The sequence below is a fragment of the Mesocricetus auratus genome, unplaced genomic scaffold (genome assembly GCF_017639785.1).
Source record: "Mesocricetus auratus isolate SY011 unplaced genomic scaffold, BCM_Maur_2.0 Super-Scaffold_6730, whole genome shotgun sequence".
NCBI lineage: Eukaryota > Metazoa > Chordata > Mammalia > Rodentia > Cricetidae > Mesocricetus > Mesocricetus auratus.
This window is the reverse complement of record NW_024429184.1, coordinates 64,474,413-64,499,489: the sequence shown is the minus strand read 5'-3', so window position 1 is coordinate 64,499,489 and position 25,077 is coordinate 64,474,413. Positions and strand designations below refer to the sequence as shown.

The window sequence follows — 25,077 nt, the reverse complement described above, 5'->3', positions numbered from 1 at the left end:
ATAAAATTACTTATCTTCCCCAAACTAATACAGAAAGGTGATAATAGCAACAAATAAAAGCAAAGGATAAGGGACCAATATAGTGAATAAGTAGGTAAGTATACTTGCCACCAGAGTCTGTTGACCTGAGTTTGAAGCCTGGAAACCACATATTACAAAAGGAGAACCAACTCTTGAAAGGTGCCCTCTGTCCTCCACACTGAAGTTATAGCAGGAATGTATACACTATAAATAAACAAATGAATATGAAAAACAACAAAGAGTAGATTATGAAAAGAGAAAAGAAAACATCAAAATAGGGTCTCCAGTCCAAATGGCAATAATTACACTAAGTAAATTGACTTAGCATTCCAATTATAAAGCAAATACTTTCAAGCTAGCTTACAAGGGTGTAGAATAAAAGCAAAAAACCAAAAGAAGCATGCAGGCAAAAGTCATAAATACAAAAAATAAAGAAGCCTCTATTGCCAAGGTAATAGCGAAGTATAATTTGAGATGAAGACCAGTACCAAAAAAAGAGATTATTTCATGACACATCTTATATCAAAATGTTATTGAACCAAGACAAAGTAATTAGCAAATATAAATATGACTCATTGGTAGAGTTCTTGTTTGACATGCACGCAAGACCCTGGGTTTAATTCCCAGCACCAGAGAGAAGAACTAATACATATAGCCAGGAGCAAGGTTCTTAAGCATATGATAGGAAATTTCCAGCCCCAAAGACAGGCTCAGTAGGTAGAACAGAAAAATAAGGGTACAGCAACTTTAAACAACACAACCAACTACATTGAGTTAGTTGACATATAGAATACTGCACCAAATAAAGTTAAGATGTATAATTTTGCATTCCAGAAAGAATGTTCAGAAAAATAAACAATGTGTCCTGCTATATAACAATTTAAAATCCAAATTGCATATGTTTAAATAACCCGTGATTTAATGACAAAATCACAAAGATCTTGATCTGTACATGGTGTGAATTTATAGGCTGAAACCAAAGTAGTAATGCTTAGGAAGAAATTCTTATTTCTTATGTAAAAATCTTTAATAAAAATAGCATAAAATTGGTGATATGAACATTCATTTTTTAAAAATCCAAGAATATGTTGAGAGACAATGATTAAAATAAATGGAATAGAAAAAGAAAAATGGGAAAACAATAAATTTGACAGTTGATTATTAGAAAAGATACTTTAAAAATGTCTATAAAGACATATCAAATATAAACCACAACTAATGAAAGATTATGCATTATCACATATGATAAAAATATTAAAAGGCTCTATTTAGAACATAATTTGGTGACCTATGTCAATAGAACTGGCAGTGGATATGAAAGACAAAAATTCCTAGAAAGACACATTCTAAAGTTGATTGAAGAAAAATTAGAAATATTTAAATTTCTTCTATCAATGAAAGAAATTTAATTCATCTAACAATTTCCCACTTAAAGAGCTTAAAGCGAAAAGGGCTTCATTGGAGAACAAAATATTTGCTGGTTAAAGGAAATTGTGCCACACAAATCTGTTATAGAAAATAGAGAAGCATAACAGTTCATATTTCAACTCATTTCAGGAGACCTCCCTGACACTGTTGCTAAAACAGCGTGAAGACACCTGCATTACTGACCAGTCCTGTGACTGTGACAAAATACACGATAAAGGCAACTGAAAGGAGAAAGATTTAATTTTGGCTCACAGTTCATCGTGTGAGGGAGGAGTGGCAGTGGGAACATGACGTTATAAAACATCCAGAGAAGGCTACAGGGAGGGAGGGACGCTTATGCCCTGCTAGGCTTCTCTTCTTTTGATGTCAAGAACTCCAGCCAACAAGTGGTACCACTGACAATTATTGGAATATTCCCACCTTAAGTAACCTAATCTAGGTACCCCGAAGACATTCCCAGAGGTCTGTCTTCTCAGTGATTATAGATCCCATTGGGTTAGCATTAACTATATCAACACTCCATCTAGAAAACTAGACTATCCTTCATGACCACAAACACTGTTTTCACTACTTTTCTCATTGCAGTTTCAAAACATTTGTTACAATAACTTATGAGAGGAAGGATGTATTGTAGCTCCTGAGTCCAGAGGGGCCTCTTCACTGTGTGGAGGGCATGATGGAGCAGGGTAGTCCACATCATGTCAGACAAGAAGCCGGGGAAAGCAATATGGAAAAGGAGAGAGGAAGATGTCTTCAAGTCTTGCCTCAGTGGCCTTGCTTGTCCTGACGCATCCAACCTTGTACTTTTAACCTACCACTCACAATGCCTCCATGTTCTGACTCCTTTAGATTGATGGCTGGGTGGACAGCATGGGAATGATTCAGATCCCCTGAATGTGGTGTCTGTGAGGAGGCCTAGGTTATCTATGGGGTCTTGGGTAGTATTTATCCCTGGTGTACAAATAGATTTTGAGTGCCCATCTCATAATGAGGGATGCTCCCTCAGCCTGGACTCTTGTTGTGGGGCCTAGGCCCTGCCCTGGATGAAATTAGAGACTCTGGAGATCCACCATGGAAGACCTCACCATCCCTTGGGATCAGAGTAGAAATTGGGTGGGAGACTGGTAGGCCTGGTGGGGAGGACAGAGAGAAGGGGAACAAGAGGGAGCTGGGATTGACATGTGAAACAAACATGTTTTTAACATAAATTTTAGAAAAAAGGAAGAGGCAAAAAAGGACTTAGTCTTTTCAGTCTCTGTAAATGCACTGTTACACACATACCACGGCAATGTCTTAGAATCTCGTTTGTAATTGTATTACAATTATAAATTGGTGAAATTAATCATTACAGGCATATACCAAACATTGAAACATTGGTACAGAAATGAAACAAAAGAGTAGTAAGTTGGTATATTTGTTTCCCCAAGAAATGCAATGTTTACGTAATATGGCAAAATTGTTTTGTGTCATTCATTCTAAACTAAAAATGGGCAGATTAAGAACAAATGATACAATCTCTTCAATAGAGGGAGGAAAGCATTTGACAAAATGCAGTTGTTATGATGAAAACTACCCAAAATAGTGATGAAGGAACACGTCCTTGCCCTAAGAGAGGAAAAATTCTCAGACATTTCTGAGAGAAAAAAATAGATCAATTGGGTAAATATGTCCTGTCCATGTTGTTTATTGAGAAAATGTCAATATGCTAATTTTTGCTAGAATTTACACATGATTCCTATCCAAAGGTCCAATAAGCAGTACTCTGGAAATTGAAAAGTTATGACAATCAAGAAAATTTGATGTTGGTGAAAGAGCTGGTGAATAGATCAATTTAACACAACAAAAAGTAGCAGAATGAACCATTAAAAAGTTACAGAATTTGACATCACCAAGCAAAGTCAAATGAAATTTAACTGAACCTTCCCTGAGAAGATGCTTTTCCAAGGTTCCAGTTTCTATGACTACTACACACCAAACCACTACAAGTGACCTTTAATTGTGTGTGAAAATGTAATGAAAGTGTAATAATATTTGGAGGCACAACTCAACAGTGTTTTAGTACAATCCCAGTATGTATCTTTATAACTGCAGTGTTTTCAGCACTCCCAAAGTTAATACTAAGTAGCCAGTTGACTTTCCTATCCCACAGTCCATGGCTACCTGCTGTCTCTCTCTGGATTTATCTGTGGAATAGTAGGAATGGGATCTTACAAGTGACACCTTTTGTGGGAGCTTATTTCATTTAGCAAGCACTTGTTTCTCATCCACAATTCAGCATGAGCATAATTTTATTCTAGCATTGCCTTCTGCAGACATGCCATGCTTGCTTCTCATTCCTTCCTTCTTGTGTGTTGACTGTTTTTTTCCTTTTGACTCTTGTTGATTGTACTGCTGTGGTCATTAATACACACATTTTGCTGAAATAGCATTCACTGATATCAGGATAAATATGTTGTCATAGAAGTGTAAGGCCATATTATTCTGTCTACAGCCTTTTGAGGAGCACCTACACTTTCTATGGAAACAATTCCACTTACATTACTATCAAGGATGTGTAAGTACTCTAATTTCTCATGTATTTGTCGGTGCTTGTTGTTTTTATTAAAAACGCAGGCACTAAAGTGGATGTGAAATGGTACTTCATTATTGTTTTCATTTCCTTCAGAGCCAGCATCTTCACAGTTTCTTCTCAATCATTTGGGTGTCTTTCTAGACATGATTGTTGATATCTTTGACAAGTTTTAGGTATTTTGTTACTTCTTTTATGCTTGAATCGCATGAGCTCTTTTATAAAATAGACACAAGTCTCTTATCAAATACATGATCTGTGGATATTTTCCTCCATATTAGATGTTAACTTATTACTTTCTTAGCAGTGTTCACTCATGAACAAAGCTTCTAACTTTTATAATCAATGTAGGTCTTTCTTTCTCTCTCTCTTTCTTTCTTTCTTTCTTTTTTGCTTGTGCTTTAAGCATGCTATCTAACAATTTCTTGCCAATCTAAAATCATCAGAACTGTCTTTTCTACTAGGTATAGTGTTTCCTGTTTTGAGCACCCATTGCTACATCTTGAGTTCCTTTCCTAAGTGGTAGGGAGTAGAGTCCCAATTTCATTCTTTTACATGTGTATACCCAATTGTCTCAACATCATTTTTTGAAAATATTCTTTCCTCATTGCATAATCTTAGTACTTTGTTGAACACTCAGTGACTACAAATATGAGAGTGATTTTATTCTGTGTTCACCATTCTTTTTAATTAAACTGTGGTTTTGTGACTATGGTGTTGTTTTACTTATTAGGACTATGAGCCTTTGAATTGTGTTTTTCTATCTTTTTATCCTCTTCTGGGATTATTTTGGATGGTCTCTATACTTCAAATTCTGATATCTTTTAAACATCAGTTTTTCCTTTCTAAGCAAGGCAAATAGGATTTTGAAAGAATTACTAAATTAGTAGATTACATTGGGGGAGTGCTGGTTTAAAAGCAGAAAGTTTCTAAGCCATCAACAGGAAATGGTGTTTGAGTCCTTTAGATCCCTTTTAATTATTTTTATTATGGTTTTTGTTGTTCATTTTAGAGTAAATATTAAATTTAATCCTAAATATTTTAGTCACCCAGATGACATCACTCATGGAACTGCCTTTGTTTTCCATTCTGATTATTAATGCTAGTACTTAGAGAGAAAATTGACATTTTTGGTGTTCATTTTATTTCCTAAAACTTTGCTGAAAACATTTATTCACGTTAACCTTACGTTTATGTATGGATTCTTATGACTTTTTAAATATATTATCACTTACATCTTTAGGCAGTGATAATTCTACTTCTTTTCCAGTTGTGATGCTTTTAAATTTTTCTTTGCTTAATTTCTATAGCTAGAAATTACCATACAAACTTGTCTAGAAGCAGCAAAAACTGGTCAGGAATCCTGAAAATCTTCCAGATTCATGCCATACAGTACAATCATTTACTGTGAAATTTCCCTATTTGTCTTTTGTCATGTTGAGGATGTTTTAGCCCCTAATTTGTCAAATATTTTTAGTCATAAGAATGTATTCAAAATTCTGTCACTTTTGAGGCAACTTGCAATTGTTTCTCTGTATTCTATTTGTATATCGTTTTGATTCTTTTCTTGTGTTAAACTACCCTTGGATTCTCTTGTTATGTAATTTGTCCAAAATGCTACTGTATTTTGTTGGCACTTTGTAACTGAGGATTTTTCCATAGATTTCCAACAAAGATGCTGGTATGGAGCTGTTTCTCTGTCTTTGGTGAGGGCAAAGCTGGTATTATAAGATGAGGTAGAAAGTGTTCATTTCTTTCCAATTTTCTGGAACAATAAGGAAACAATCTTTGTTATAGGATCCTTTTTTGAACTGATTGTTTTGGATCAATCCTTGAGTGTTTCTGAATTGTTTTGTTTTGTTTATGATTGAGTCGTCTTTACTACTCATATCTAAAATGGTATTCTGAATGAGTTTTGGTGTTTTTATGAGTTCCTATGTCTTTATTTTTAATCTAAGATAATTTAATTTGCTTCTTTATGGTCAATAATAATGTTTCACTTAGATTTCTTATTTTAATAATGCAAATCTTCAATTCTTTCTTCATCACCCTTGCTAGAGATTTTGTCAGGTTTTAATTGAGATGAGGTGAATTTTAGCTCTTTTATCATTATAATTTTCAGTCTTTTGTTTTGTTTTCCTCAATTCTAATAATTATTTCTCCATCTTCTGCTAAATGGGGCATGGTTTGCTCTTCTTTGTCTGCTTAACTTTATTTTCAATTATGGGCCAAAGCATAAACATTTAACGTTCCTCTTTGAATGTGACCACATAGCTATGGATTCCCATCTTAATCCTGCTCTCACCACACACCCTGGGCTTACAATGTACATTTTCTCCACACAGCCTATTGTTCACTTCTTCTTGGAAGTCTTCTGGTTGTATTCATGTTTTATTTAACTCTTTCATGCCCATGTGTCTTCCAGTTTTGCTTTTGATTTCCTGTTGTTCTACCATGGTCAAAGAACATATTTTGTATGATTTTGATTCTTTCAAAGTTGTTGATAATTCCTCAGCTATGTTACATAAAGTGCCTGCCAAATGCAGTATCAAGTGCAATATTCTGTGAGTGTCTGCTGACCGTAGTTTGCTGTGTTGAAGTCAGTCTTTTTCTCACCGCTTTCTCTTTTAGAATTCTAAATATTTTTATAGATAGGAATATTATATTCTCCAGTTCTTATTTTAGAGCTATGTTTTTTTCAACTATATAAGTTTTGATTCCTATGTTCTGAGACTGTAAGGATAGAAATAACATAAATACATAAATGTTACCCTTGTGACATACCATTGTGGTGGATTGACTCTTTTGAGCAGCATATTTTGTCCTTCTTTGTCTTTAGGAAAAGTTTTTTATAAAGCATTCTTTTGTCTGACATTAATACAATCAACACAGATATATCACTTTTCAGTAGTATTTGTATGATTTATCCAATTCATATTACTTCCTTAATATTGTTTTTGATTGTTTTCTCCTTTGGGGATTACAATTATATGTTGGTATTCCATAAAATCAATAAAGTAGAAAATGATAACAGTAGTGCTGCTCAAGTTGTAACATATATATATATATATTACATATACCTAGGTAGATAGTAGATAGATAGATACAGGTAGATAGATAAATTTTAAAATATTAAATAAAAATCAATTTAGAAATGCAAAGATCCATTTTTAATTTTTTAAAACTTGCTTCACATGTCAATCCCAGCTCCCTCTCCATCACCTCCTACCCTGCCCCTACACCAACCCACCCAGCCTCCCATACAATCCCCACTCCATTCCCTAGACTCCATGAGGGATTTCTAGAGTCTATCATTTCATTCAGGGCAGGACACAGGCCCTCCCCAAAGTGACAAGAGCATCTTCATTGTGGGATGGGCACACAGAGTCCATTTGTATGCCAGGAATAAATACTGTTCTACTACCCAAGGTCCCATAGATTGCGTAGGCCTCCACACTCACACCCACCTTCAGGGGGTCTGGATCAGTTCCATGCTAGCCTCTCAGTCATCAGTCTGGGGTGCAAGAGCTCCCCCTTGTTCAGGTCAGCTGTTTCTCTGGATTTCACCAGCCCAGTTTGACCTCTTTGCTCATCACTCCTTCCTCTCTGTCACTGGATTCCAGGAGTTCAGTTCAGTGTTTAGCTGTGGGTGTCTGCCTCTGCTTCCATCAGCCACTGGATGAAGGTTTAGGATGGCATATAAGGTAGTCATCAAACTCATTATCAGGGAGGGGCACTTAAGGTAGCACCTCCACTATTGCTTAGTTTGCCAGTTGGTATCATCCTTGTAGATCTCTGGAAATCTCATTTGTGCCAGATCTCTCCTCAAACCTAAAATGACTCTCTCTATTATGGTATCTCATCCTGCTCCCTTCTATTCTTCCCCTGACTCAAACTTCCTGCTCCCCCATGTCCACCTCTCACCTATTCTTCTGCCCCTCTCTTTTCCAGGCTCCCTCTCCCCTCCCCTCATGCTCCCAATCTGCTCAGGAGATCTTGCCTCATTCCCCTTCTCTGGGGTTCCATGCATATCTCTCTTAGGGTCCTTCCCGTTTCTCAGACTCTCTGGCAGTGGGATTGTGGGCTGACACTCCCCTGATCCATGTCTAAAATGCATATATGATTGAATACATACAATGTTTTTCTTTTTGTGATGGGGTTACCTCACTCAGGATGGTTTCTTCTAATGCATCCATTTGCCTGCAAATTTCAAGATTCCATTTTTTTTGGCTGCATAGAACTCCATTGTGTAAATGTACAATATTTTCTCTATCCACTCGTCAGTTGAGGGGCATCTAATTTGCTTCCAGGTTCTGACTATTACAAATAATGCTGCTATGAACATAGTGGAACAGACATCCTTGTTGTATGAATGTGCATCTTTTGGTTATATGCCTAAGAGTGGAATTGCTGGGTCTTGTGGTAGACTGATTCCAATTTTCCTGAAGAATCTTCATACTGATTTCCAAAGTGGCTGTACCAGCCAGCACTCCCACTAGCAGTGGAGGAGTGTCCCCCATTCTCCACATTCTCTCCAGCATAAACTGTCATTGGTGTTTTTGAATTTAGCCATTCTGACAGGAGTAAGATGATACCTCAGAGTTGTTTTGATTTGCATTTCCCTGATGACTAGGGATGTTGAGCACTTTCTTAAGTGTCCCGCAGCCATTTTAGACTCCTCTATTGAGAATTCTCTATTTAATTCTGTAGCCCACTTTTTAATTGGATCTTATGGTGTTTTGGAGACTTGATTCTTGAGTTTTTTTGTAAATTTTGGAGATCAGCCCTCTTCCAGATGTGGGGTTAGTGACTATGTTTTCCCATTCTGCGGGCTACCTTATTGTCTTGTTGACTGTTCTTTTTCTTAAAGAAGCTTCTCAGTTTCAGGAGGCCCTATTTATTAATTGTCGATCTCAGTGTCTGTGCTACTGGTATTATGTTCAGGAAGCGGTCTCCTGTACCAATTCGTTCAAGGGTACCCTCCAAATTTTCTTCTAATAGGTTCAGTGTTACTGGATTTATTTTGAAGTCTTTGATCCATTTGGACATTTTTGTGCATGACAATAGACATGTATCTATCTGGAATCTTCTACATGCCAGCATCCATTTATGCCAACACCGTTTTGTTGTAGATACTTTCTTTTTTCCATTGTATAATTTTAGCTTATTTGTCAAAGATCAGGTGTTTATATGTGTATAGGTTAATATCGGGGTGTTCAATTCGATTCCCTTGGTCTACCTGTCTATTTTTGTGCCAATATCAAGCTGTTTTCAGGACTATAGCTCTATAATAGAGCTTGAAGTCAGGGATTGTGATGCCCCTGGACATTACTTTGTTGAACAGGGTTGTTTTGGCTGTCCTGGGTCTTTTGTTTTTCCATATAAAGTTGAGAATTGTTTTTTCAAGGTCTGTGAAGAAATGTGATAGGATTTTAATGGGAATTGCATTGAATCTGTAGATTGCTTTTGGCAAGATAGCCATTTTTACTATGTTGATCCTACCTATCCAAGACCATGGGAGATCTTTCCATTTTCTGGTGTCTTATTTAATTTCTTTCTTTAAAGACTCAAAGTTCTTGCAATATAGGCCTTTCACTTGTTTGGTTAGTGTTACCCCAAAATATTTTATGTTGTTTGTGGCAATTGAGAAGAGTGATGTTTCTCTGATTTCTTTCTCTGCCCTTTTATTGTCAGTATATAGTAGGACTGCTGATTTTCTTGAGTTGATCTTGTATCCTGCCTCTTGCTGAAGGTATTTATCAGATGTAGGAGTTTCCTGGTAGAGTTTTTCGGATCACTTATGTAAACTATCATATCATTTGCAAATAGTGAAAGTTTGACTTCTTCCTTTTAAATTTGTGTCCCCTTGATCTCTTTTTGTTGTCTTATTGCTCTAGCTAGAGCTTGAAGTACAATATTGATGAGGTATGGAGAGAGTCGACACCCTTGTCTTGTTCCTGATTTTAGAGGAATTGTGTTGAGTTTCTCTCCATTTAGTTTGATGTTAGCTTTGGTTTACTGAAAGTTGCTTTTATTATGTTCAGGTATTCTCCAGTTATCCCTAATCTGTCTATGACCCTTTTTTTTTTCTTTTAACCTATTTATTTAGTCCACATGCCCGTAATTCAACTTCTGGAAGGTAGGAGTCTTGTAAGTTTGAGATTAGCAAGGGCTGCAAATTGAGTCTCTGTCTCAAAATACAAAACAAGAAAAAAGATTCCAAACAAGAAAATCTTGCTTTGTTTGTGGATGACTGCTTATAGTGAACAAAATGTTGGCAGAATGATGAAAATGATATTGTCCATCAATTTCCTATGCATGGAAATAAATAAATGTTTATACTTCTTGCCCATTTCATATTCATAAGATAGTTAAGAAAATGATATAAATATGTTGGTTTAGGTTAAACCAAAAAAACTGGAATCATCTCTCAGCAATTTTATTAGTGCTTTTCTTTGCATTTGGGGGAATATGTCTCAGTTTCTCTTTATTGTTTTTCATTATTATTTTATTTTATGTGTATGGTGTCTTTCCTGCATGTATGTCAATATACAACATGCATGCCTTGTGTCTATAGAGGCCAAAAAAGAACATCAGATCCCCTGGAAACAGACTTACAAATAATTGTGAATTATCATGTACATGCTGATAATCAAACCTAGGCCCTCTGGAAGAATAGCCAGTGTTCTTAGCTGCTAAGCCATCTCTCCAGATGCTCTTTTTGATGTTTTATTACAAAATACATAAACAGAAGTACCTAGATATGTAGAGATTATCAGGAAAATTTTAGGGTAAAAAGGAAAGGATGATGCATAAGGATTACGGATTACATAAATGCAAGAGAATAAAGACATCAAAATAGTGTCCAAACATTTAGAAGCTATGTGCAGAAATCAGAGGTGAGACAGCACCTCACCTCAATCAACTCTCATTCAACTGTCACTATAGTACTGGGGATACTTCCTGGAATACTGGGAAGGAGAGCATGGTATATCTGCTGACTTAGAAATCAGAACTGAAAGGTATAAATAAATCTCAATGGGAAGTTTAATTCGTAAGGTTACGTTCTAGTGGGGATCAAGAAACTGTGTCCTACCACTACACAGTGGAATGACCACAGGAGACCATGCACAGTGGAATGACCACAGGTGACCATGCACAGTGGAATGACCACAGGTGACCATGCACAGTGGAATGACCACAGGTGACTACTGCATAGTGGAATGACCACAGGTGACTACTGCACAGTGGAATGACCACAGGGGACCATGCACAGTGGAATGACCACAGGGGACCATGCATAGTGGAATGACCACAGGTGACCATGCAGAGTGGAATGACCACAGGTGACCAATGCACAATGGTATGACCACAGGTGACTACTGCATAGTGGAATGACCACAGGTGACCATGTACAGTGGAATGACCACAGGTGACCATGCATAGTGGAATGACCACAGGTGACCATGCACATGCATTTCAGAAAGCTTGAAAGAATTCTGAATGTTCTCACCATCAAGAAATAACAAATGAAGGGCACAGATGTATTCACCTTCTTTTAAATATGAATAATGCATACATGTATGAAAACCATGTGGTATTGCCTAAATATGTACATTATGGGATTTTATGAACTATAATTGAATAAGGGGCAAAAATACAGAGTTGGTACAGATAACAGCAGTACTTCTGGCTGACAATATTGGGCTCTCCTCTGCAGAAATTGTTTATATTTACACATTCATCAATGACAGTTCTCATTTCTACTTCAAAGAATTTGGTCAACTAGGTCTTAAAAATTCATGAGGGTTATGCTGATTTAGTAAAGTGTGGTTGTAGGTTCTCATCTGACATCCACAACTTCACCACTAACCCCAGATGGATTGCTGGGTGTCTACTACCAGGCATGATCTCCCTCATATTGAGCAGGTCTTAAGTCCAGTTAGAAGATTGTTGGCTACTGTCAAGGAATGTTATGAATGAGAGAAACAGTCTTTCCTAGGAAAGATCCTGCCAATTGTCTATCTAATACCGAATTCTCAGCCCTTGGTATATTATATACATACAAGCAAAATTACATCGACTGAACAAGTTAGATGCATTTATTAAAGGAATGCATAAACTATTTTTATATCAAAGAACAAAGGCTATTAATTTGAGCTAGAGAGTAAGGAGTGAGAGAGCGAGGAGGTTCATAGGGGGCTGGAGGAAGGAAAGGGAAGGGGAACTTTTGTAATTATAGTAGAATTTCAAAAATAAAATACTGTTAAAAAGACAAGAATTATAATTAAGAAACAATAAATTTAGTTTCAAATGCATGAACAGAAGCAACTAATGAAAAGTGAATTAGAATTTGATTAATATATGGAATTGTTAAAAAAAATCACCTGGCTCAGTAGGCAGTTAAGTGGCATATGGTCTTCATGGGGAAATAAGGGAAGTCCACCTCCGTGGTGCTGTGGCCACCCTCCTGTACTGGGGCGAGCTTACTCTTAGTGTCCTCAAATTCTGTCATTGTATCCTCTGGCTCATACTATGTTGGGACACTGTCCTGAAGAAATTTGCTAAGCTGTAATGTAACTGTAGCACTGAGTTCCAAAATGAAGGACAACTTCAATAGTTTCCATTTGGCAAAAATCTACAAAGATGTTCTCATCCAGGACTGCATGTTGGACTGTTGACTTCACAAGCCTGTTCCCATTATTTATCTAGACACCTTTTGAATCTGGAAGGGTAGTTAAGATGCCCATGATCATAAGATGCACACGGTCATCCTGAATTTAGTTCCCGTGCTGTCATTCACATTCATGATTCAACACAGGCTTTGCATATAAAAAGGAACTGATCTCAGATTCTCTGTAAAGTTGCCAAGGACACTTTTGGTGTTATGTGAGGTGCCTCAAACCCAATGCCTTAAAGTTGCTATATAGTTTCTCAGGATTTGTTATTGATGGGTCATGTCATCTGCTGGCCTCACTTGGATTTGTTAACATAGGGATTTCAGGGATAGATCTAGTGGCACCTGGACATGGACTTAGAGTATATGTGGTTTTTTTCCACTATTCTATAAATTGAAAGGCAAGGAAAGATCTTGAAGAAAAATGATTTTACAACAAATTAGATGTTGCAATAATACAAACTGCAGATCAAAGAAATTATTCAAAGCAGGTTATCAAACATGGCTATCACAATTTTGAAGAATATGGTACCAATATTGTTTTATCTACTCTCTCAGCGACTCTTTCTTATGCTTCCAAAGTAGAGCTGTCTAACACAGTACTGCTATTCTTCCTTCCCAACTCTAACTGGGATCAATTTAGATGTTTTGAATGTTTATTTTACTTTCTTTGTCTGCATATCTGAACATATATGGTTCTCAACAGCTCTTAGCTTTTTGAACTTGAGGCATCACCTACAAATTGTCTTCACACTTTGCTTCTGCTATGCACACATCAACTCCTATCTCATCCTTATAGCAGAGCAATGTGTTTAATTCAAATTTTCTCTAAGATGTATTCTGCATCAATATCACTAAAATTATATTAATGTTTTATCAGCAAGACAAACTCATATTTTCTAGAACTAATGATGTGCTCTTCATTGTTTGCCTTGCTTTCTGTGTATTCATCACTTATGCTTCCTCAAGCCCTGCCTCCTTTATGTCATTGATGGCATCTTGGAGACCTCTCCCCTGCAGCCCTTTGCTGTCTTCCTTAATTCTTAACTTATTTACCCATAGATATTTTCCAACTGTATATTCATACCACCTTCCCTGTCCTCATGAGAATCCTCCCTTTTCTTTCTTTTAGATTTCACCAATTCCTGCTTCCAAGTATTTTAAGATTTTGGTTTATTTATTCATTGAGTTAGAGCACACCCTCCAGCAACTTTCTTAGAACTCTCAAAAACTTTAAATATTGCAATTGGATCACTGATTTGTATAAAATTTTGAGTTAGAAATATCTTTCTTCTGGAATGTTTAAAAACTCTTCTTTATTGCAATATTGCTAAGTCTGTTCTTAATCCAATTTCTTATTATTGTCCCCAAAACTTACATTGTTTAAAAACTTGAAATAACAGAAGTTGAGTTTTGATGGGCCCTATAATTCGACTCTATATCTGGGAAATCTTTAAGTTCTTATGTCTTCATTGCTTTAACCTTGTGCTCCTGAGTTGGTGAATTCTTATTTAAATAATGTGTTGACTTTCTTTGCATCCCACTCTTTGGGTTATGAGCTCTGTTTTCTCTACTTTGCTAATTCCCACAAGTGCTAATCACTCCATTTTGTGTCTTCTCAGAGACAAACCTTACCTAATCACTTCTGCGTGTTCAATTTATTTTTGAAAGAAAAATAAATATTTCCTAACTGTAACATAACTTGAATGGGAACTTAGGAGAAATTATGGCATATATAGATATATAGATATAGATATGTACACATATATACATTCTTATGTTTTTAGAAGACATATCAAGATGGTATCTATAAACATGTTAACTAGTTGCTGATGATGAGGTTAGTAATTATTTTTAGTAATTTATTTTAGCATTATGCAGAATAAACTTTTCCCTTGTGTTTCCCCTTAAGTTATAGAAGTAATTAGATTTAAATCAGTAGCTCAATTTCCCATTTCCATAATCGCTGTCATATTTCCTTTTATTTATTGGTTAAAACATTTTCTTCAAGCTCAATTTTAAATCCCCTGGCTGTTTACTCACAAGAAAACCATCTCCAGCTTAACCATTTTTATTCTGCACTTTGATCTTGATGCAGTCTTACACAACGATAAATGGTGAGTTTGTATCCTTGTGCGGCATGCTTATGAAGTAACCATTTCTTTTAAACATAGTGCCAAGGTCAGTAGACCATCCTAAGTGGAGCTGGCGGACTAAACCACAAAGCCGTGATTTTGATGAATTGAACCACATCCTTCAGGAGAGCAAGAAGCTGGGGAAAGCCCTTGAGAATCTCTCCAGAAGTAAGTTCATTTTCTTGACAATAATTTTTAAAGGAGAAACATACATCACTATTGGCAATGATCCATTTCTGACATCGTCATTATCATTTTATAAGGCCGAGGAAGGCTAAGCAAGTGAGAGTTGAAAGGAGGTTTGACTGTACACATGGCTCAGGTCTGTCCACAGGGTGCACAGTGGGCAGGAGCTATAGGACCTCTTGGAGCACCTGGACTCTGATTCCCCTGCATGGTTTCTGTCACATAGTTCCAATGCATCTTCTTCATTTCTCTATTTTGAAAAGTGCTATTTTGTGTCATTCTCACTAATAAGCCTTCATTTCTCCTCTATGAGTTTGGATAACTATATACTTGCAGATCAGTAACTGGGCCAAATTCTTAGAGTCCTTTCAGAGTCTAGTATGGTGCCATGTAACTTATTTTTTCCCACAAAAGTAACATCTCTACTCTGAGGGCATGAGCTAGAGATTTCACACTGTCATCTACAAGGTGATCACCACAGATAAATCACTTAACTCCGGTAAGCTGGTTCGTTCCATCTCCAAAGTAGCAAGATAAGGCTGTGGCTCCCTGGGGAAGGGTGGAGTTCTGAGATAAGATGTTTTTCAGTCAGCTTTTCAGCCAGTATCACCACTGCAGGGATCAGGCAACCCAACAATCATCTTGATGGTATAATTTGGTGAACATGTACTGGATTTGTAGAAACATATGAGTACATCTTCATAAGCTAGTTAAAATCATGACTTCATCAAAATTTTCTTTTGATGCAATTTAAGACTAATAATTCTGAAATGTAGCTCTATCTTTTTTTCCCCAATAGAACAGTTTTACTAGTTTCATGTATCAAAGCTTGTCATTGTCACTTGGTATACTTTTGGCAAAGTTTTATAATATACATACCTATGCATATTGCATTGTTAGATAGTATATTTATATATACATATATGTGTTATATATTTATAGAAATATCATTTGCATTTAAAACTAGAGCCCACTTAGACTTTTATACAATGAAGAGATTTGAGAAACTAAGATGCCTTGGAATAAGCTGTTAAGATGCCCGGATAGGATTTAGAAAAGTCCTGCTTTGAGCTGGATTTATGTTTGAAGCAAAAACAATAAAGTAGGTTTTCAGGTTATTATTAAATTATGCTCTTGAAAGGTACCTGATCCCATTAATATGACAAAGGCACATGCTAATATTTCTAAATCTTACTATTTGGGGAAGTGACTGGTGCTATAACAGCTTCTGGATTGTTTACAGACATGAGCTACAAAGATGATTGACAAACATGTTAAACACACACACACACACACACACACACAATACAAAACTGTTTACTAAGGAACTATGCAAGTATTTAATGATGTGCATACCTAGTTTGCAGCAGAAGTGTCACTTTAGGCTGTGCTCTTTCCCAGATCTCATACTGTATTAATTCATTCAGGTTCCTATAACAATACAACACAGGCTACAGGATCCTATACTCATAGAACATACTTCTCCCAGTTTTAAATGTTGGGAAGTCCAAGATGAATGCCTTAGTTTATCCTTGTTTATTAATGTCTTTTTGCTGTTTGTTTGATTGATATTTTGTTTATAGATAGTAACATTTTTTCATATACTTACGTGGTGGAGCATCCAGGGAGCCCCGTGGGGCTCATTTGTGTTTGTTGGCACTAATCCCACTAATGACAGAGGAGCCTTTGTGCCACAATCATTTCCCAGGCTTCACCACTTACCACTGTAACATTGGAGTTCAGGCTTTAACATATGAGTTTGAAGAGGGCATAAACATTTACACTCACTCACAGGTAGGGCCACCACCGCACTGGTTTGTTTTGTCTGAAGCCCATGGTGGACTTCTTTAATGACTCAGGATAATCTGGAAAAGCAGGAAGCATCGAGACTAGCACTAGGAGAGTGGAGAGGAAAGCATCTCGTTGGTAGTTTGGCACTTCTTACGAGGCATGGTAGAGCATCTCTCCGAAGTTTCGCCTTCTTCCAAAGGGTATATCTGGTAAAGTCAGGTACACACTTGTTTATCTCTCATCTTATTTACTCAAAGGCTATGAGACTGTGCTCTGGTAAAGAGGCAAGCATCTAGTCAGACTCAGTAGTTCTTCTTGGACTCAGAAAGAAGGACTGTACAGGTAGGAGTCTTGGGAACTGTTATAGACCTCTGTCTATCACAGATTCTTACCAGCCTACAATGTGCTCAGATATGTATAACACAACAGAAATATAAAATAAGTTACACATGTGAGTTTTTACTTTCATTTGGGTATATTAAAGAATAGCAAATTGCATGAAATTAAATTTAGTGAAATAGTTACCCTAATTACCCTATAGTTCATCAATTTTATGCGTGTCTTGTATAAAATAATCATTGAGATCTATTATAGTCACATCTTAGTCCTTGGTCATTAGACACCAGTGTGAATTTTAATTTCTGGAACATCTCAGTGTGAACCGATGCGTTTCCGGTGTTTGATCTCCACATGGGGAGATGAGTGGCCACTGCACATGACTGCACAATCTAATGATGGACACACACACACACACACACAAAACTTCCCTCTTTTGTTTGAATTAACTCCAGACAGTCTCAGGTCTCCTTCTTCATTTCACATACAGCATGTCAAGAAGAACAGCTAGTGTTCAGTGTCTCTACTATGTCAGTGTCCTTTTGTAACTCTGTTGGAATTGTTTTCACTCTCATTGCCAGTTAAATTCAACTGCCAAAGAGAGTAAAAATGTTCGGTGGCCTTCATTCAGCTGGAGAGCTCCAGCAGTTTCTTCAGGGCTTCTTTAGACTCATTGACCTCTGTCTTTGGAGAACCGGGGCTGCTTGATCTGCTGTGGATACCCTCACATCACTACTCCTAGGTCTTCCTTGGGAATTCTCTCCATCCTGTGATTCTTCCTTTGACTCTGGTTTTTACTCTTTCTGCCAAACTCATCCACCCTCATAATTTATTCATCACTCACAAACAGCTAGCACAAATGTGCTTATTTCTCACCCAGTTTTTTTTCTTTTTTCTCAGGGTTTCATACAAGTGAATGGTTGGCATATATCCCCACGTAGGTTCACCACATTAAAGTCAATATCCACAAAGCGACCATACCTTCTTCTCCAGGTGGCATTTCATCATGCTGCTTCTATGACTGATAAAACCCTTCTGCTATTCTCTCTCTCTCTCTCTCTCTCTCTCTCTCTCTCTCTCTCTCTCTCTCTCTCTCTCTCCCTCTCTTTTCTGTCACCTCCCCCACCACAACTAAGTTACCAAACCTTGGCCGTTTTTCCTTTTAAATATATTTTGAATTTTATTGGTTTCTTTACTCCTATCAGAGTCTAGTACCTTGTACTCTTAAAATCATTGATTAGATGATTGGTCTAGCTGGTCAACATGTTCCATTTCATTTCATTATTGTGTTGTGCAAGGAAAAATAGAAACTGTGTCTGCCTTATTGATCTTATGGGGGACTGGGCTGCCTTATTCTTATGTTAGAGGAATCTTGTAGGCATAACTTTTGTAAGGTGATGCAAGATAAATATATCCTCATTTGGAGAACAGCTTAATGTGATGTTCTAGTGATGAACACCCTGCCCATTCTGTTATTTCCCCACAGTTAAGAAAAGGCATTCAAAGGTGCTGCAGAAGAAGGAGCATGGGAACTCAGTTTCCATTGCCTTGGCATGGAAGCAAAATGGCATTCATTATATTTATATACATTCTACAAAAGCTGCTAAGGAGTCTCAACACTGGCCAGTATGTGAAACCAGGAGAAACATAGAGATGATGGAGGAATGAGCACTAGGCTTCCTCACACTCACAGTTGGTTTCTCCTGTAAGCCCACACTGCAGGTGAAGAGGCTCTTAGGTACAAACCTGGCACTTGTTTCAGACGACTCCACTTAAAAGCTCAGAGCAAGAGCTCCCAGGCCTTATCATGTCTCCAGTGCTACCTCTTGTGGCTTTTGGGTACACCACAGTCCATTAATGTGCCTCCTATCATTTATCTGCTTATGCTGTTCTCCTTGAAGCCTCATCATCTGGCACAGCTTCCTTTTCTAACAACCTGCTTTTCCTTGCCTCAGCTCAACCACATCCTCCAAGGTGAATTCTCTGCTGCTTGTCTGGCTCTAGACTGAATTTGGATTTAGCATTTTGAGGCTCAATACATTTCCCCCGACTGCACTTACCTGCCTGTTTTCCTCTTTATCTCCTCTTTGGCCTCAGAGGATTTTAAGGACAGAGCAGTCATTCTAAGGACAGGACTCTCAGACTCCCAAGGAATTGTCAGAGATGAGCATTGAACACAGTCATGGTTTTCTGGATGAGTGCTCCTGCTGGTTCCATGAATCCCACATATATCTTCTTTGGGATGTCTCTGCCTCCATTTCTGATCTGCCTTCAGCATCTTTAACCGTGAGCCGCTGATGGAAGATGGCATGAGTTTGGTTTGTTTGCTGGGGATTTTTACTGTGGCTGTGGCATGAATTGGAGGGCTATGCTTGAAAACAAGTAGGTAAAAATGTGAACAAACAAGTTCAAGTGAAAAGACAGAAGCCCCTCGTTTTGTTCATTTGATCAAGCAAACCATTTGCTCAGGAAACTACTGCTCCCAGTGTAGCCAGGCTCCTAGCTGCTCCTGAGTGTGTTCCTACTCTGCATCTGGCAGCTTCCCTGGAAGAGGCAGTGGCGGACGAGTGTCTTCAGGCCAGCCAGACATTGTCCTTCTTATATCACAGCTCAGGTGCAAAGACTGGCTGGAGCTTTTCCAGGGAAAGGCATGCAGTTGTTGGAAAACAGAAGACAGACATCAATGCACTGAGACTGAAATCAACAATCTGGTCATAATCAAGAGAAAAAGTAACAGAAAAGAATTTGTGGTCGGTCAATTATGAGCCCATGAGAATAAGTCTTCTCTAATGTAACACCCTGATGTGATGGAGAGTAAGTACCCATGTGACAGAAGGACAGAGCAGGAAGGGACTGGGGGCTGTATCACTCCAAAGGCTCACTCCCAGTGGCCACTTTCTCTACCCTCCATCTTCTAAACATTTTACCACTTCCCCAAATAGTTCCCATCAGTTCAGGCTTAAACACTCAGCCATTGAGGCTTTGGGGTATATTTTGTATTCACACTATAACATTCATTCTATTTTCTCCCTCCTGTGAGAGACATGTATGGATTTGATAACTTGAAACATAAAACGTAACCCATGAGAAAATGTAGAGGCAGACGACGTTATACCAAAGGGCTCATTCTATACCTCGTTAATTCAGTGCCAGTAAAAAAATAACAAAGATGATGGGTAAACAGACCTGTACTTCAAGTTTAATCTGCCTTTTTGAAGTTGGTGTGAAAAAACACAGTTTTACACCCTGCAGAATGTGAGAGCTTCTAACTTTGTAATAGAGGCTGTGTCACAGCTGTGTCTAAAAAGTGCAAAGATGAAGACGAGGCAACATCAGAGTGTGTCACGAGGATGGACATTCTCATATGTGAGGACGGATAGTTTAGGCAGTAGCTTGAGAAAGGGGAAATCTTGTTCTGTTAATGCACAAAGGATCGGGAAAGATACAGAAGCTGGACGTCCAGCCAGAGATGACTATGAGAGTAGGGAGACAGACTTATTTACTCCAAAGCCTTCTGAGAGTCACACTCCAACCAGTCTGTGTTGTACAGCCATCATACTGGGGCAATGCAGTGGATAGAGTCGATTTGGTCCATGCCTAAAAGCAAGGACAGAGGAGAAGGAGGCCTAAGTAAAGCAGTGGTCATAATATAGAGCCTGAGAATGTAGAAGACAGTGCATTTAAGGTAAATTGAGAAGTTTCTGAGATGAAAGCTTGCTGATTTTAATGAGGGGTGGGAATAGGGACAAAAATGTGTTTAGTTTAGTTTGTTCTGTTCTAAGTTTTCTTCATAAGCAAGGAGATTGCTTCCTGCCTGTATCCCAAATAAGAATTCAGGAGAATTTGGGGTAATGTAGCATTACACTTCAAACTCAGCTCCCAGACACTGAGACTTCCGGGCAGAGTAGGCCACTGCCCTGTGTTTCCAGAAACCAAGCGCATTTCTTAGGTGGCAATTTAGGGTGGAGTTGAAGTTACAAATAAAGATATGGGAATCACTGAGGCATAGGTAAGGAAACTCACAGGTCAGGGCACATACACACATTTGAAAATCCCTGTAGTAAAATGATCTGATGAAGAAAGTAGAGAATGAATCTTTAGAGAGGTTGAATGAAATCCAGAATGTGTTTATAGAACCAAGGAGGAAAGTATCCAGTGTTAGATAAAGTCTGCACAAAAAGATAGACATACACATGTAATATGCTCAGTTTCCACACTGTGCCTCCATTGTTTATTGTGGTAGCATTCTAACTAGTGCACAGTGGAGAGCCTCATAGTTTATCTGTGTGCTTTATCTGAATATGTTAGGAGAGGAATCCATCTACTGTTCTCATTAGCTGTCTGGGAGTGGATGAAAGTTTCTCATTTTCTACTCTGTGTTATTTCCTCCTTCAGAAGTCAACTGACAAAACAGCTTTGGGAGGCAGGGTCTGCCACAGCTCACAGTTTTGAAATGTTCATTCTGTTGTCGGTTGGCTCTGTGCACTTGAGTTGGGAATATATGATAGAGGAGATTCTTCATCTCAAGGCTGACAGAAACACAGAGCAAGGAAGATATTTGGGGCCATAGCACCTCAAAAGGTGCACTCTTAGTGACCCCTTTTCTTTAGACTCTATCTTCTAAAGATTTTACCAATTCCCTAAGAAGTTCCCTTCAGTCCAGGATTAAGCACTCAGCATGTGCATCTTTAGGGGACACTTCCTATTCAAACTATAGCAATCATTCTGTTTTTCTCTTCCTGTGAGAAACATGTGTGGATTTGGTAACATGAAATATAAAAAACCCAATTTTTACAATACAAAAGTTCTCAGTTTGATTTGATAATCATGAACTATGATGCTACTTTTCTAAACATAGTTTTCAAAGAAGAGCAAAAGCAGAAGCCATCATGTAGTAAATGGGAGGTGGTTAGGAGGTGGGGAGAGTGTTGACTCATGCCAGCTTTCCTGTAAAAAGTTATTCCTGAATGTTAGTTGTGGTGATTTCCTGCAACCCCAGCCTTTGGAAGATGAATGTAGGAGACCCAGAAGTTTAAGGTCATCCTCAGTTATATATTGATTTTGATGCTAGTCTCCTGGGATATCTGAGACCCGGATTTTCTTTGTTTGTTTTGGTTGCTTTCTTTAAAAAGAGAAGATCTGAGAGAAGGTAGCAGTTAGTAGAACATAAGGAATGTTGTTTGAAGTGAAGTTGGGTGTCACTTTGGTTTGGTTTGGTTTCCTTTAGGTGTGTGTGTGAGAGAGAGAGAGAGACAGAGAGAGACAGAGAGAGAGAGACAGAGAGAGAGAGAGACAGAGAGAGAGATTTAGAGAGAGCTTCCAACTATATACTATTTATAATGCTACCAAAATGTACAATGGAGACACATATATTCAGAGATAATGTATATATAACATGTGTATTTCTATCTTTTTCTTGTATGCATTATCCAACACCAGATAGATATATTGTATAATTTTATAAACAGTTCATAAAGCAAAAATCTTTATAATTTAGTCTATTACAAGATTAACCAATCAAAAATGAATCCCGCCCGCTGTTCTGCTGGGTGTGGTGGCACATGTCTGCAACTGCAGTACACAGAAGGCTCAGGCGGAATTGCTGTAAGTTCAAGGCCAGCCTCAGCTACAATATAAGACCCTGTCTCAAAACACAGAAACAAAACCAAGCAAGCAAGGGAGCAGGAATTCTCTGCCCTAAAAGTTACCTGTCTAAAGAGGCTTTAACTGAAAAATGTTCAAGAGTGTTTCCCAGGTGATGCATGTGGTATCTTTTCCATGTGTCTGCTTTTTGGTTATCTATCACATTAAGTGCTCTAAATTCATTAATTCTAAATATGAGCCCATATTTGTAGGTATCAAACCTGTGCAATTTGGTTTAATGCTGATCCTCAGTCTCTGTGAGCTTTAAATGGCTGATGAAAAGCCCAGAAGTTACAACCCCTTCTTAGAGAAGAGCTGTGGGCATTCTTCTAGACCCTGGGAAAAATTTCTGACCGTTCACCATCAAGGCTAGTGCTTCCTGCTTCCACTGAAAAGTGTTTCATTGAAATTCATACAACTATGTTTAATCAGTGTAAGCTTTGATTAAAAATTAAACGAGAAATTCCCTAGGCGTTTTGATAATGAAAACAGAAAGTCAAGTGAATTATATCTAATAGAATTATACTTACTAGTAATAAAAATAAGTACATGTGAAGACTATAAGATAATCTATATTTCCATTAAGAATGGTCATCAGACTAAACACTGGTAATAGTTAAATGAGGTGTGTTTGTCAAGCAAGTTTTCTGAGTTTAGGACAAGTCTCATTGCTTTTTCAACTGAAATCTGTCTTACCTTTCTTCTCCACTGATGAACATTTCTCAAGCCTGGGAAGCAGCTCCCAGTGCTAGTCATCACTACAACACTAGAGCATCCCTCACCCTATGATAGGAATGTGTTTTAAACTGACTTGTCAGTAGTAATTGTCTGTATTTTAGATAAGCTAGGTAAATGATGCACTGCTGTTATTTTTATGAATAATGGGTTCACAGATCTGAGGTGTTGAAGAAGTTCACAGATTAACTAATAGCTTTCTAAAAATTGGATCAGAAATCTATTTCTTCAGGTTCAAGGCATCTGAGCAGCAAGTCGAAAAACTCAAGAGACTGAGAAATCCCAAGCAATTGAACTACAGGTGGTTTAACTCCAGATAGCTAAGAGTTGTGACTCTGAATGAGAATTTTACTTTGTAGCATCTGTCTACCCTTTCTCATATATGGACTTATTCTTTTAAATATTTATGTTTAAAGTGTTCAGTCTTCATCTTGAATACATGTGGGAAAGGGATGTTTCTCTAGAATTGTATTAAATGTAAAACTTTTATAATCTGGAATGGTTATAAATGTGTTGTAGACCATAATACTGTTCATGTGAAATGCCCAGAGTTCATTCATTTGCATAAAATTTGAATTATTTACCGTAACCATTTGTAACACTATGTATCTTTAAACACTAAGCATTCACTAAGGTGTTATATATTTTAGACCTATATAAATATTTATAATTGCCCAGAAAGCTGTGAGATGTCTGATCTATCATCTCCTCCTGGTGACGACACATTCTTCACTGTGGTACACCAGCTCCCATAGATTTTTCTCCTTCACTGTACAGTGTTGTAGAATCAGTGTTATGCTGGAGTCATCACCCGTATCACTAAACAAGTAGCTAGACTGTCTTTTAGTGCAGTGACAAATTATTTTATTTTATGATCATGAATAAAGTTTTCCATGCAAGTATCCATGTGTGGTGTGCCTAGTGCCCACAGAGGCTGGAAGAGACAGCTCATCCTCTGGAAATAAAATCACAGATGGTTGTAAACCAGCATGTGGATGCTGGGGACCAAACTCAGTTCTATGCAAAAGCAGCTTGTCTTCTTCATTGATAAGCCGTAGCTTCAGCTCCAACAAATAAATTATTAATAACCAATATTGTGTGTATGTGTGTGTTTATGTGTGTGTATCTCTCTCTCTCTCTCTCTCTGTGTGTGTGTGTGTGTGTGTGTGTGTGTGTGTGTGTGTGTGTGTGTGTGTATTCCCATGTTTTTGGAGGCTGAAGTCAACATCAGATGCTTTTCTGCATGATTTTCTGCTTGGTTTTTGAAATAAGGTCTCTCATTGAATTTGGATCTCATCAATTTGGTGGGCTAGAATGACTGACCAGCAAGCCCCAGTATCCTCCTCACTCATCTTTCCAATTACTTTGAGTACAGCTGTGCAATCTAGCTTTTTCCATAGGTGCTGAAGTTTCAATCAGGTCTTCATACTAGTGTGGCAAACATTTTATCAATGAATCTATCTCCCGATCCTCACCAATAATTTTTTATCCAAAGGATGTCACAGAATATGCCATGAGGAATGCAGTCTTAGATATGCTGCCTTATCAGTCTTATC

At 37.7% G+C, this 25,077-nt stretch overlaps 1 protein-coding gene across 4 annotated transcripts in view; it reads left to right on the top strand.

Annotated features, from left to right (window-relative positions):
• The window catches only part of CUNH8orf34 (chromosome unknown C8orf34 homolog), a 383,946-nt gene that overhangs the window by 97,488 nt on the left and 261,381 nt on the right, over positions 1-25,077 (top strand). For 3 of the 4 annotated variants that reach the window (XM_040741438.1, XM_005066755.4, XM_021225250.2), the window contains exon 4: positions 14,870-14,998. The exons of the other annotated variant lie outside the window; for it this stretch is intronic. In XM_040741438.1, coding sequence (XP_040597372.1) covers positions 14,870-14,998 — 129 coding nt within the window. The remainder of the gene's footprint in view (positions 1-14,869; positions 14,999-25,077) is intronic. 4 annotated transcript variants of the gene reach the window in all.